This window comes from Drosophila suzukii, chromosome 3 (genome assembly GCF_043229965.1).
Source record: "Drosophila suzukii chromosome 3, CBGP_Dsuzu_IsoJpt1.0, whole genome shotgun sequence".
Lineage (NCBI taxonomy): Eukaryota > Metazoa > Arthropoda > Insecta > Diptera > Drosophilidae > Drosophila > Drosophila suzukii.
The window spans coordinates 64,772,987-64,787,919 of NC_092082.1; the positions used below are offsets into that span (position 1 = coordinate 64,772,987).

Consider the following 14,933-nt stretch of genomic DNA (forward strand, 5'->3'; position numbering starts at 1 on the left):
GCGGTGGTGGAAAATGGCGCCCGAGGAGGAGGGTGAGAAAAGAGCGAGCAGCATGGCTGCGATACATGCATGGCTCTCCTTCCATCGCGCTGCGTGTGTGTGTGGGCCGTCCTTCGATTGTTGCTGCAGTGAAAACCCGTTTTGATGGCAATGGCGGTGGGAGAGAGCGAGCGAGAGAGCGAACGGCCGAGCGAAGAGTGGCGAAACAGGTTCGCTCGCGCGGAGAGTTATCGCCAGCGAGCATAACAAAAAATCGGCTCGAATGGAACGGTTCGTGTTCGCAGCGCACTCGTAAAACCGAAGCGTCCGACTTTTCTGCCAGTGTGTGTTTTAAATTCATAAAAATCGTTTTTTTAAAACCGGAAAACAGCGCTATAACAAAGTTTTTCAGAATCACAAGGTTCGAAGGCTTTCGAAAGTGCCAAAAATAAGTGCAACTCAAGCTTAAAAGTTTTTAAAACAATAAAAGTGAACAAGCAGTGATATTGGTTTTAGATAACCAACCGTATTTCCTGAAAAAGTTGTTACAATCTAAGGACAAACGTGTGTTCTGATAAAAAAGCTTTCATTTATAATAATCAACATAATCTTAAGAGTTATCACTACTAATGATAAGTGGGATGCACCACAACCAATAATTACTAAACTAAAAGCAAAAGCTACAGAATATGTGCAAGCCGAGTGAAAGTGTCAAAGAAAGCATCTAAAAATAAAAAGCCCAAATTCCCTCTGGAGCACAAACACCTCCCGATCCTCCGTCATGAGCTCTTTCCTCATGGGTTATCCGCATGCCCCTCATCATGTCCAGAGTCCCATGTCCATGGGCAATAGCTTGGACCCAAAGTTCCCGCCGGTGGCCGATGACTATCATCACTACAACGGCCACTACTCGATGACCGCTTCCACGGGTCACATGAGCGGTGCCGTCGGCGGCGGGGCAGGGACAGGTGTTGGGTCGGTGGGTGGCGGTGGAGCAGGCGGGATGTCGGGACATCCGCACGCCATGCATCCGGCGGACATGGTCAGCGACTATATGGCGCACCACCACAATCCGCACAGCCACTCCCATTCGCACACCCACTCGCTGCCGCACCACCATAGCAATAGTGCGTTATCCGGACACCACCAGCCATCCGCCGGCGGCTATAGCTCCAATTACGCCACTGCCACTCCGCCCTCACATCCGCACTCGCATCCGCACGCACATCCGCACCAGAGCCTCGGCTACTACGTGCACCACGCCCCCGAGTTCATATCCGCGGGGGCGGTGCACTCCGATCCCACGAACGGGTACGGTCCTGCGGTAAACGTCCCAAATTCGAGCAATGGCAGCGGCGCAGGAAGCGGAGGAGTGGTCGGAGGTGGAGCAGTGGGTGGATCGGCCAATGGATATTACGGCGGATACGGCGGGGGCTATGGGGCGGCCAACGGGAGCGTCGGCAGCACCCACTCCCAAGGACACTCGCCGCACTCCCAAATGATGGATCTGCCCCTGCAGTGCAGCTCCACGGAACCACCGACGAACACGGCACTGGGACTGCAGGAATTAGGTGAGTCAACGTTATTAAAATCGTTACTTTTCCTGGTCGCTTAGAGACATATCCCTTTGTTAAAATTGTGGGATCTTTAGAATGCCAGTTTCAAGCAATTAAAGACTTGAAGACGTATTTTGCAAGTATCTCAAAGCGAGGTCCTACGAGCCGGATACTAATTACGTTGGTAGAATGTGATGAACAGATTTCATGACTGTTTTATCACGTAATTATCCTAAATTCTATTGAACGATAATTTTTTGGAAGAGGTTCCATTAAACTATACCCAAATCCAACAAAAAACACGTTTTCAAAACAGTTTTCACAATCTCAAAAAGAATCATTCTCAAATCCTTAAAATCAATATGAAGTTTTATCTGCTTCCGAGACGAAATCGCAACTCTTTTGATCTTAAGTAAACACTCGATTTTGGCTTTTATCCGTTCTCAATTATTACTATAAATACCGTAATGAAAAATGTATTAAAAAACAGATATGAATGTGGTTACTAAGCTGCCTAAGCATAATTTAAATTATTGGGTAAATGACTTGGGTTAAATCCAGGGACCGAAGTATCCATTATTTTATTATTTTTGGTGGAAAAAATCACAATCTCAGGAGCACTCAAGGATTTTGAGAAACAAATTATAAAACCAATTTATTGCGGCCTATTCATTTTGCCAATGACCTAAATAACATAACCCTTTTGACATTGTTAAAAAAACATTCTACCTTTATGTCCCTAAAAAAATCTAAACTCTCAACTTCGGGTACCCACCTCAGAATACTATTTATTTTAATATTTTTTTGAAGACGCAGTTTTAAGCTTACGTTTGATTTTTATTGGCTGTGTAAATTGTGTAACTTTAAAGTGTACTACTTAAGTATAGTACTCAAAGGCTGCTAAATCTCAAGTCCCAACAGTAAGGTAATAAATAGCAAACCTAACATTTTCCTTGCGCTAAGTCGCAACTTTATAACAATAATTTATTGACTATGTAATATATACCACTCAATTTGTAATTTTAACTATTTTTCATCCTTCTAAAAAGATATCTTGTGTACCAAAATAAAACAATATCCGTTCCCTGCAGGCTTAAAACTAGAGAAACGCATTGAAGAAGCTGTACCTGCTGGACAACAACTGCAAGAGCTGGGGATGCGATTGCGCTGTGATGATATGGGATCCGAAAATGTAAATACCCTGAAAAGATATTCCATAAGAGAACGCATAATCGAAGGTTTGATTGACTTGTTTAGGACGACATGTCGGAGGAGGATCGGCTCATGCTGGATCGGTCTCCAGACGAACTGGGCTCCAACGACAACGACGATGATCTCGGGGACTCAGACAGCGAAGATGATCTGATGGCGGAGACGACCGATGGTGAACGGATCATCTACCCCTGGATGAAGAAGATCCATGTGGCGGGAGTGGGTAAGTTGAAAGTTTCTCTTTTCCCTCCTCCGTCCCCTCTGTGTTGCGCCCCCATGTTGTGGCCCATTTTTCGGGGTATGCTAATTAAATTACTTAGCTGCCAACACCCACTTGATCCACTGACAGGCCCCTGTAATGTTCGTTCTTTGGCGAAAACAGAAATGAAAATAAACAAAATAAAAGCCAAAGACACCAGCCAACCGGGTAACAGAAAAAGAAAACTGCGACTCCAAGCTCATTAATCAAAATCAAGAGTGCCACGCCTTGTGTCGAGGGGCGAACCGTGTTCACCAAATGACGAGTTCCTGTACATACTGCTCCTATATATTATAATGCACATATCGCCGAGTGTGTTCCATTCGCCTGCAATCATCACTTCAAGCGGCTCCTGGTAATAAGGTCTCTTCAGTGGTTCTTTTAGCACTTGAAACGACATAAAGTCAACTTATACTGTTGAATGGTACAGTGCCAATTGAAATGTCTGAATAGAGGAGACAGGGAATTGCCGTCTTGGACTGCATGTATGACCTTATATTGAATTTAATGGAACAGGAAGGGATAAATTTCTGTAATTCCATGTTTTTCCATAAAAACATCTTCTGACAAAATTCGAGTAATATCAATACAAGATTAAAAAAAATATTTTTGAAATTACCAGATTGTTCAAATATTCTTACAAATTAAATTGGTAAATATGTAAATAGAAGAATAGAACATTTTTTTTTTTTTTTAATTGCAAATGCGAAATTTTATTGGCTTTTCGGGCTTTCTAACCATTTACAACACAATTTGCAACCAATCTGACTGACTTACATTCATTCTTTAGGTCCAACAAACAGAGATTTTATGAATATGGTGTCGCATTATTCTTGGTACAAAAACTGAATGCACCTTTGAGTAAACTCGGACGTGGAGAACAGGTTTTTACTGGGTTCCATTCACCAGATCCAGAGACCGACTGAATGGATTCCGTTGAGTTGAGTTGACAGTGTTGGCCTGGCAGAGATAATTACCCTTAATTGTCGCGCCCAACGCAGGAATTCATTCAGCCATATACCGAGTGTGCTACCACAATATCCACTGACCAACTGGCGATTGTCGCCGCTTATTGTTTTAATAATACTGAATTGGGGATGCCTCGGGCAGCAAGTAGGTGACGAATGCATTTACTAGAGGATCGGGAAGAGGTACGAAAAAACTGATAGATTGCTTTTTAATTAGCACAGCGTCGGAGTACTCCAGTTCGACCATAACCTTGACCCAAATGGGTAATTATAACGTTTCGCTTAACGCCACTCTGACTCGCTCATTGTCAAATGCCTCATCGGTTCATCTGTTTCCCAGTACCCACTCCAAGTTTTAGTCTCACTGGGAATTTGTTGTTTCACGGAAAAAAAATTTTGGACTGTTCGCAATCTTAAAATCTTTTAAACAAAGTCGGAAAAAAATTTTTTTGAAAGATATCATATTTTTAACAATTCACTTTGGGTTTGTTGACAATTGCAATTGTATTTGATTTCATTTATCTGCTTAAAAGAAATAACTAATTTTTATTTAAACATGGCCGTAATATATCTTTTCTACACTTTCTATTTTGTGAAAATATTTTTTTGAGTGTCAGCATTAAAAATCAAACATCAAAACAAAGTATCGAAGTAGTGCGGCAGACAGTTGAACAGACAGACAAACGATCGCTCAGGGGCATTTTTGACACAGTCGCATGGTATACTATAGCGACTCCGCTTCGGATTCGGATTCGGATTCCGATACCGCACCCCCCCACACCGTTGAGGTAAAACTCCGACCGAGTGACGGATGGTCCGTGTCATTTGATGTTAATGTTGTGACATTTATCATGAGCGCACGACCACGAGAACAAGACGAAACTTGATTATCGCCAGTGCATCATCTCAGCCAGCGTCTTGGCATCCGTCTCGTTATGCCCCAAAACCCGTGACCCCGGGTCCCCTTCGGTGTCATGTTGTTCCCTTTACAAATGACTTACACTCGCTTAGCACTTGCCCGAAACTAAGGCCCAAACTATGCCTCCGATGTGGCGTGTGGTCTCTTGCTCAATTTATGTTGCTTTTGCCCCGAGGCGGCCTAAAACTTGTTCAAAACTCCGTCGGGGGAAAGAGCGAGGCTAGGTGTGAATCGGATTTGGGGAGCAATTTGTGGATTATTTAATAGTTGCCATTAAAAGTGTTGAAAGGTAATGAAAACTTAATGGAGTCGGTCTTCATTTAATCTCCGAGTTAATAAGTTATGTGCGATTGATAAGATTACGTTCTGAATTATATTCGACTGTTGATTGTTAAAAGAAAGTTAAAGTATTAAATTTCATAAGCAGGTTTCTTGGACCAAGAACAACCAATTTCTTTCGATTTTTAAAAAAAAATTTTCAAAAGTGTGTTTTTTAAGTGTTAGCCATTTTGTATACTGTAGATGTTTATACCCGTTACTCGTAGAGTAAAAGGGTATACTAGATTCGTCGGAAAGTATGTAAAAGGCAGAAGGAAGAGTTTCCGACCCCCTAAAGTATATATATTCTTGATCAGGATCAATAACCGTATGAACGCTGATATCTCGGAAACTATAAGAGCTACAATACTGGTATTAGGCATGCAGATTCCTGAGATTCCTGCGCAGCGCAAGTTTGTTTCAGCAGGGTGCCACGCCCACAAACCGCACAAAACTATGGCTCCCAAAGTTTTGACGCTAGAATAAAAATTTTAACTGAAATGTATTTTTCTCATCAATACCTATCGATTAACCCAAAAAAAGTTTGCCACGCCCATTTTAACGCCCGCAAACCGCCCACAAACTTTAAAAAATCGTAAATATGAACGCGGATATCTCGGAAACTATCAAATATAGAGAATTGGGATCTCAGATTTAGAATCCGTAGCCCCTGTACGCAGCGCAAATTTTGTGCCCGAACTCTAAAGCCCACAAACCTCCTAAGCCAGTGGCGCCCACAATTTTCATGCTAGAAAAAAATTTTAGCTGATATGTATTAGTCTCGTCAATACCTATTAATTGACCCATAACGCATAAATCTGTCTACCGCCCACATAACCATATATTGAGATCGCAGGTAGGTGGCGCATTTCAATCTTGCTTTGCTGCTTGCATATCCCCATTTCCCTTTTGTAACGGGTATCTAATAGTCGAGGTATTCGACTACAGTGTTCTTTCTTGTTTTTATTTGTAAAAACAATTTGCCCAGACTATCCGTTGAACATTGTAATTGGTAAGAGAATTTTACGAAAATTAAGAAGAGAAAACGCTATATTCGATGCCACTGACTATCAAATACCCGTTACTCAGCTAAGAGCAGTGCGATGGAGACGGATATATGCAGCAAAGCTGTTCACAATTGTACACCCCGCGACGGCGCCACCTAACGTCGATTTCATTATTTGCTTATAACCTTTTAATGAATAGTCCGATTTCGACAATTTTTAGCATGAAGATATTGATAATCAAAAAAAAATTTACTCTTTTAGAAAATCTTAAGAAATATGGGCGATAGACAGGTTTCATCATGGGCGTATGGGCGTTTGTGGGTTTCACAGTGGGCGTGGCACTCTGCTGAAATAAACCGGCGTTGTCTCAGATCCTCAAAAATCTGCATCCCAAATCCTTACTTTCTAGCTTTTAAAGTGTTCGGGATCTCAGCGTTTATACGGACGGACAGAGCGACGGGCAGGCGGACATGGCTAGATCGACTACGTTTAGCTCCTGACAACCAAAATATATATAATTTATAGGGTCGGAAACGCTTTCATCTATCTGGTGAATACTTTCCAACGAATCTAGTATACCCTTTTACTCTACGAGTAACAGGTATGATAAGGTAAAGGCTTCTAATGGTGTATCGTTAAATCAACTGAAAAAATTTAAAATTTTCTGAAGATTTAATTAAAAATATTTAATGTTTGCTATTTTATTCGCGTTTTGTCATTTTTTAAACTATTAATAATTCGATTAATCCAAAATGTTTTTATCTTTAATATGTGTAATCAACTTGAAAAAAACGGTGTTCGCCGGTTTTCAAGGCGTAGTTTTGACAAAAAAAACCGATTGCTTTGCGCACCAGGCTCAACGATCTGAGTAATGTAACTTCCAACACCTGTTTCTGCTAAATTATTGGCCCGATTAATCTTAATTAAGGAGAATAATACAGGCAAAATAAAACAAAAAGTGTAATATTTTTGTAATTGGGTTACAAACCATCTCACTAAGATAATATTCCTCTGTTTAACGCAAGATAATTCCTATTTTAGTATCTCTGGCTTAGATCACGTTGCGATGTAAGGAGCTAAAGTACATTTATTTAAATTTTAAGCCTATACTTTTCGAATCAGATCAGTTTATTTACTTTAATATATTTTAATGTACAAGTAAGATTCTTCGAAAGTCAAGAGGTATAGGAAAAATAAATCAATGAAAGAAGCCAGGCCTGAAATCACAACCTTTTCAATGGGTATTCTTCTTCAAATGCTCCTTAAATATTCATACATTACTTTAATGTTTAGCCCTAGAACATTTTGAGAACCATTTGAGCCGCATGCTAATGCTAAAACTGAACGAAATAAATTCTGTGATGGATCTGACTGAATAATATTGATTTCATGCACGACGTTGGCTCGAGATGAGGCGGCTAAAACCCGTACAAGTTTCGTGTTTATACAGGGGGATACACACAGCTACAGATACGGTATAGCCGCTTTCAATGAACAGTGGAACGTGAACAGCCTTGTAACTGAATTTCAATGGCAAGTCCACGATTAAGTTTCCACCATGAGGCAGATTTGCCTGAGAGTCACAGTTACCCGATGACTTGCGGAAAAGCCTTAGAGGCGGGCAAAAAAAGTGCAAGCCGCGGATACAGATACAGATACAGATTCGGATTCAGATACACGAGGCCCAGACACAGATGCTGTAAAAACTCGGGGGGAATTGCGCCTTTGCAAAAGTGCAAATCGATGGGAAAGGGGGTGGTATGGGCGAGGAATCAGGGGAGTAATCACCGGCGGCCCAGGGCATGACAATGATGAAAATGACGCAGTAAAAATTAAGAAGTTCGCCTTTATGACAGATGGGGCACGAACAGCTGAGTCTCAGCTGGATTCTTCACAAAGCATAATTAGCGATCCCTGTGGCTCTCTCTTTCACTCCTTTTACTGCCCTCTCTGTTTTGGTTCGGCAATTTACGCCAATAAAGTTCTCTGGAGCTGTGCAAATTATTGAAATTGGCTTTAATTAGCGGAGCTTTTATTGCTGCTGCCACACTCTGCCCATTGTCCAGCTGGGGTTTTGTACAAGTGTATGATATATGTATAGACGGTGGGGTTTCTGTGGGTTCTTGTCTCGAAAGCAACGATTCTCCAAGGTCGTCTTACGCGTTCTCCATTGTTCGCCGGACTTTTGAGTTTGGGTCGTGAGCTTCTTAGCTCGGGTTGTCTTTCTTCTGGTACTCTGCACTTTGGTGTCTTTCGGTTTCGGTTTCGCTTGATTTTTCGGATCCATTCTATTTCCATTTCGTTAGCACAACAAAACAAAACGATTCCGTCTTGGGACAAGTGCTGAATTTTCGGCTTAGTTGAATAACATGGTTGATGGTCATTCGATTGGCTTCTTTTATTGTTGGGTGCCAGAATCGAAAGTGAAACGAATACTTTTGAAATTGGAAAACGATTGCTTTGAAACTCAATCAAGTTAGCTTTACACGAAATAGAAAGTCATTTCAAAATATTGGTTTTCATATCTTGTTTCAATTAAAATAGAATAATTAGGGTTTTGTGTTTATATTTGTACAAACAATTAAATTTACAAATAGTTCTTAGGTATACAAAAATATTTCTCAAACCGCTTAATCTTTAAAAGTAACAAACTATTTTTTTTGTAACAAATTAAGACGTATTTTATTACTCAACTTAAAAAAAGTCATACAAAATCACAAAACCAAAAATGTAAAAAAAATTGTATGCCTATAATTTTAAGCAGGAAACGGGAAGAATTGTAATTCCCCTTTTGTAATTAGTTTCGCTTAGTATATTCGCAAAATATTCTTTCTGCAACCCTTTCAACTCTACTTAAATTAACATATTTTTCCATTTAGTTGTGCACTTGGCTTAAAGCCATTGAAAAGCGCCCAAAGTATTTGCGTTTAAATTAACAAAATTCGAGTTGGAGAACGATTCTCCCACAGCACGACAACCAGTTCAAGTGCTGCGGGTACTTTACTTGGATACACGGCTCTACACATATGTAAGCTTATATATACGGCGTGGTATATATACAATCGAGGGTTTGGGTGTTCTGCCCGTACATGTGTAAGTAGCATGAGCTCATGTTTATTTTTATTATTTGCCTGCCACAAATTGCAAGTCACTTGACAAGCTGCTGATGCAGCTCCCGCTGTTGTTGAAATGTTGACTTGCCTTTTTTCTTCTTCTCGTTGTTGTTGCCATGAGCTCACACACTTTAATAAAAAAAATCCACAAAAAAAACCGAGCTCCGAGTAAAGTTTTAAACTTAGAACCCAGCTGGATAACGCGGCGTATGCGCAATCTCCGCTCGGGCATTCATTAGTGCAGACCAAAAATTAATTTCTTGCCATTTGTTAGCTGCATTCGAAATGCGATTTTCTCTAATAGGTGAACAGGTTTGTGTCGTTTTTTCCACGCTGGCTATAAATGCTGTTGACTGATGTTTGCATAAATGAATTATGACAGCCGTTAAATATTTTTGGCTGATTTCTTTCTATTTTTCATTACAAATTTTGATGTTTGTTTTCGGGTTGGCACGAGTCAAATTTCTTTTTCGGATTAATCACAGACATTTACACACTCTCAGCTTATCGGGCCGGCAATTAATCATTTATATTCGGGCATCTTCTCGAATCGAATGCAAAATAAAAGAGGTAACGAATCGAAGCCCGGAAGTTGTCTGGTGGCCACCGCGCCTCAAAATCGGGTTGGCTTAAGCCCACAAATGAGGCCGCCAGACAACAGCGGATTATGAAATAATGCCTGACATAGTTTTCATCCGCCTCTCCGCCCTGGCTGCATGAAAATGTAGAGTCACAAACGCATGATAAATCATATGATATTCGGATGGGACAAACATGCCGACAGCCTGACCCAGGCCCCATAACGAAAGTGCGGAATCGAGAGGGACAGCTGCTGCCTACGCACCAATCCACCCGGGGGCGCCAATTCTTTTTCACAGCTCTTTAGCACTTTTCCACCTAACATCCCCTCCGAGGAGCCTCTCCCCCGATGGGATTTCTTGTGCAATCTTGATTTCCTTGGCCTTGTATGATCTGGCATTTTCTTAAATTGGCTGCCATTCTTGCCGGTTTAAATGCAATTGGCACTCTTTCTCGTTTCGTTTTTCGTCTTAAGCCATGACACTGCGGTTTCCTTTGGACTGCCTGGACCGAGTTCTTCCGCTTCGCGGGCCCGGCAGTTTCGTTGAAATGTTGAAATGAAATGATACGCACTTATTAAAAACGAATTAACGCAGCATGCCGCCAACGCCAGCGCCGAGTTTTTTCGAGCAGCTGACATTGAAATCGGTGTGTTGTTCGTTATCTGGTTTATTCCCTGCTCCTTTGGGGTTTTGTAATTGATATTGCAGTTGGCTCGCCTCGGTTTTACTGCCGTCCCTCGCCGGTTCTCTTTTAGTTTTCGATTCATGGTTTGTTTCCCTTGCAGCCCGAATCAATAATTGATGGATTAGTCTAACATGTTAGTCTTAAGCGAAATGTTGTTGATTAAATATAAAGTGTTAAAGGTAAATGTGGTAGACGTTTTCGAAAAATATTTTGATGGCTTTCGCTTTAAGCCTGTGGCTAAACAAATGATGGAAAGATAAAGAATCGCTTTCAACTTTATATTTTTAAGGAATCCCAATCTGAGAAAAAGCTCTCAATGCTCACTTACGACTTTAAGTCACTTTAGCTCTCAATACTCTATTTATTTTTCTAGTTTCACATTTCAGTTCCCATACTTGTAACACATTAAATTGATTTTTATACCCGTTACTCGTAGAGTAAAAGGGTATACTAGATTCGTCGGAAAGTATGTAACAGGAAGAAGGAAGCGTTTTCGACCCCATAAAGTATATATATTCTTGATCAGGATCACTAGCCGAGTCGATCTACCCATGTCCGTCTGTCCGTCTGTCCGTCTGACCGTCTGTCCGTCTGTCTGTCCGGATGAACGCTGAGATCTCGGAAACTATGAGAGCTAGGCTATTGAGATTTGGCGTACAGATTCCTGAGCTTCTTACGCAGCGCAAGTTTGTTTCAGTAGACTGCCACGCCCACTCTAACGCCCACAAACCGCCCAAAACTGTAACTCCTACAGTTTTGATGCTAGACAGAAAATTTTAACTGAAATGTATTGTTCTCATCAATACCTATCGATTGACCTAAAAAAAGTTTGCCACGCCCACTTAAACGCCCACAAACCGCGAAAATCTGTGACGCCCACAATTTGCATGCTAGATACAAAATTTTAACTGAAATGTATTGGTGTCGTCAATACCTATCGATTGATCCAAAAATAAATTTGCCACGCCCACTCTAACGCCCATAACGCTTAAGTCTGTCTACCGCCGGTAGGTGGCGCATTTTAATTTCGCTTTGCTGCTTGCATATCTCCATTTCCCTTTGAGTAACGGGTATCTGATAGTCGAGGTACTCGACTATAGCGTTCTTCCTTGTTTTGTATTGAATGCATACTGTATTTTCTTTTGGATACCTCATTTGTAAATGTTGTATGCCCATATTATTTTATATTTCCTCATCAAGAACAGCTCATGTTGGTATACCTTTTTACTGTATTATCCAACTTTGTACAGCAAAGAGGATATAACCATTTGAAGGTACTCCAAGCAATATTGGATTCCATTCTCTTACCCTTGAAAATGAAACTTTTAACATTGTTTGACCTGTCACCTCGACAGAAGATAATAAAAATAAAAAGTTGTCAGCAGCTCTTAGACGCATCTGTTCCGCTCTTCTCTGTAGTTCTGTAGTGACCTGACCCATGTGAGTCCCTTTTTTCTAGTGGACCACCCATCCCAGTGCTCGCCCCTCCCTCTTTTTGGGGGGCCTGTCAACGGTTGGCTGGACACATATCATTAATCTAAGTTTCGGCCCGCCGAGCTGGGATTGAAATATTTCTATCAAATCGAAAGCTGTCTGTCACAGAGCAATGAAAATTTTATAAATGCACAACTCCCGGACGGGAAGTGCGAGGGACTGTAACTCTGATGGAAACATCAGCGGCAATGGCAGCAAATTGAAATTGATGGAGCGTGTATAAATTTGGATGTCCATCTCGGACGGGCGGCAGGTGCGAGGCATTTATCTGGCGGCGATAAAAATGAAAGAAAACGGAGTAAGAAAGTGGAGGGGGAAAGCGGAAGGATGCAACCCCCAGATGTGTTTAATTTTCCAGCCGGAAAAACTAACTGCGGCCGCGTAATTTTTCGGGAGGCCCAAGGACAAGCCCTGACATCCTGGCAGTTGCGCGCCATTTGATTTTGATTAATTATCCTGGGCCCAACTGACAAGGTTCTTTCATGTGCCCGCGGGCTAACCCCCTGACCCGCCCCCTAAGGCACCACCCCCTCCCCCGCGGACTGTCCAGTTCCAAGGTGAAAGCGAGAAAAACTTCGGCGGGGGCTTTTTAAGGGTTGTCAACTTATCTGGGAGATTTATTGAGAACTTGGCCTGTTATGAAACGCAATTTGAAGTGTATTAATTGTGGTGCCCCACCCCCACCCCTGTATATTGTTTATGTTCTCTGATCATTAATTATGGAAATCCTGCGTTCTCTCCGCATGTTTTACACGGAGGAAAAAAACAGGAAACTCTTCGGAGATATTAAAAATAATAATATTCCAGTGATCTAGTCTTATTGATAATTATTTCATTAGAAAACTAAAAATATGATTATGCTTTTTGAAATTTTCTTTGATTTTTTCTCAAAAAGGGAATATACAATTCCACTTATATTGGCCAATCACAACGAACCTTCTTGTTTTTCCGTGCAGCAAACGGGTCCTATCAGCCGGGAATGGAGCCGAAACGCCAACGCACCGCCTACACACGCCACCAGATCCTGGAGCTGGAGAAGGAGTTCCACTACAACCGCTACCTGACGCGTCGCCGGCGCATCGAGATCGCCCATACGCTGGTCCTGTCTGAGCGGCAGATCAAGATCTGGTTCCAGAACAGGCGCATGAAGTGGAAGAAGGACAACAAGCTGCCCAACACCAAGAACGTGCGCAAGAAGACGGTGGACGCCAACGGCAACCCAACACCGGTAGCCAAGAAGCCCTCCAAGCGGGCCGCCTCCAAGAAGCAGCAGCAGCAATCGCAGCAGCAGCAGACGCAGCAGCAGCAGCCGCAACAGCAGCAATCGCAGCAGACTCCGGTGATGAATGAGGTGAGTGGAGCGTGTTGAAAGTCAACAGGAACGGGCACTTAGGGCCATCTACTTCTCAGAACTGGCACTCTTGCGTGCTCATTTATTTTATTATTATTATGCATTAAAGCAAATTACACTTTATTAACTTTGGAACACGCACGAAGCAGGCTTGCCCATTCAATTTGAGTTACATATTAACGTTAGGCTAGTTAGCAATGAATACAAAACTAATTGAGATCTAAAAATTACTTATTAAAGTACTATATATGAACGAACAATTTTAAAAGTATATGGTGGTGAAGTAAAATTTGGAAGGCCTCAATGGAACTAACAAATTAAACAAACCTGTTCCCAATTTTTCGCTACTAATGTTTTACTTAAATTTGGCAGGAACTTTTTTTTTTGGCGTGTGACTGGGCTCGAAATATTAGTTCTTAAAAAAGTGTATGGCCCGATACAGAGAAACAGAGAAAATGGAATTGTGATAATTGGATTATTTACCAAACGGGTAAAATTTTTTGAGACATTGATAGGAGTTTTGAGGATATGTCCGTTTATTATAATAATGATCGTTTACCTGGTGACTACTTTCCTAAAATGTTGCTAAGTTTAGCTTTGGCTTAAGATCCCGTTTAACTTAGAAGAATTACAAATAGAGAAGTATTGTTCACAAGGGCTTAGAGACTATAGATTACTTATGTACCAACTGAACAACTTTATGATTCTTCCTCCCCGTTTAGTGCATTCGTTCGGATAGTTTGGAGAGTATCGGTGATGTCAGCTCGTCCCTGGGCAACCCGCCCTATATACCGGCGGCACCTGAGACGGCCAACTCGTATGCGGGATCTCAGCAGCACCACAGCAACAGCAACAACAATGGCAGCGGCAATAACAATAACAACAACAGCAACCTCAACAACAATAACAATCAACTGGGTCACACGAACCTGCACGGACACCATCAACAGCAGCAATCCGATCTCATGACCAATCTTCAGCTACACATCAAACAGGATTACGATCTGACGGCCCTGTAGAATTAGCAGGGAGATCTTCAAGATGACTTCAGCATTGTAAATTAGCTATCCCTATCATTCTTTGTAGTTTTGTTTTTCATTTCGAATCAATAACCTTGTACTCGAGGCAAGGTTAAAGACAAATCGGAGTATACAGTGAACGTAGTTAGTTAAGGACCGACCATTAGGTAGACGACCCACATTTTATAAAGTTGTAACACCGATTCCCCACAAATGTTGTATATGAGTTTTACTTAAGCACCCTAGGATTCAGGTTTAAGAGTTTGTATAAAGCCTAGAACGATTTGTCATAGCTATTAAGTGGCATACACTTAGCACTAGAATTGATTATTTGTATGATTATGGTAATTATAAATATTATTAACGAATGTAGTTGGCATCTGTTGTGCGTATCTAGATGTATGTAAGTTCGTACTTATTTTATTGATACAAATAAAACAGAAAACTGAAAAGTATATCGAAATAAAGAGAA

At 41.4% G+C, this 14,933-nt stretch overlaps 1 protein-coding gene across 1 annotated transcript; it reads left to right on the forward strand.

The window, feature by feature from the left end:
- Nucleotides 1-238: 238 nt before the first annotated feature.
- Dfd (homeotic protein deformed) lies at nucleotides 239-14,933 on the forward strand. Its single transcript, XM_036818984.3, has 5 exons — nucleotides 239-1,550; nucleotides 2,627-2,727; nucleotides 2,793-2,970; nucleotides 13,048-13,442; nucleotides 14,165-14,933. The coding sequence occupies exons 1-5, from the start codon at nucleotides 761-763 to the stop codon at nucleotides 14,459-14,461; spliced, it is 1,761 nt and encodes a 586-aa protein (XP_036674879.3). The 5' UTR covers nucleotides 239-760; the 3' UTR covers nucleotides 14,462-14,933.

Coding starts and splice junctions, on each gene's coding strand:
- Dfd (XM_036818984.3), top strand. CDS start 761: ATGAGCTCTTTCCTCATGGGTTATCCGCATGCCCCTCATCATGTCCAG. Junction 2,971..13,047: donor GATCCATGTGGCGGGAGTGG/GTAAGTTGAAAG, acceptor TTTTCCGTGCAG/CAAACGGGTCCTATCAGCCG. Junction 13,443..14,164: donor AGACTCCGGTGATGAATGAG/GTGAGTGGAGCG, acceptor CTCCCCGTTTAG/TGCATTCGTTCGGATAGTTT.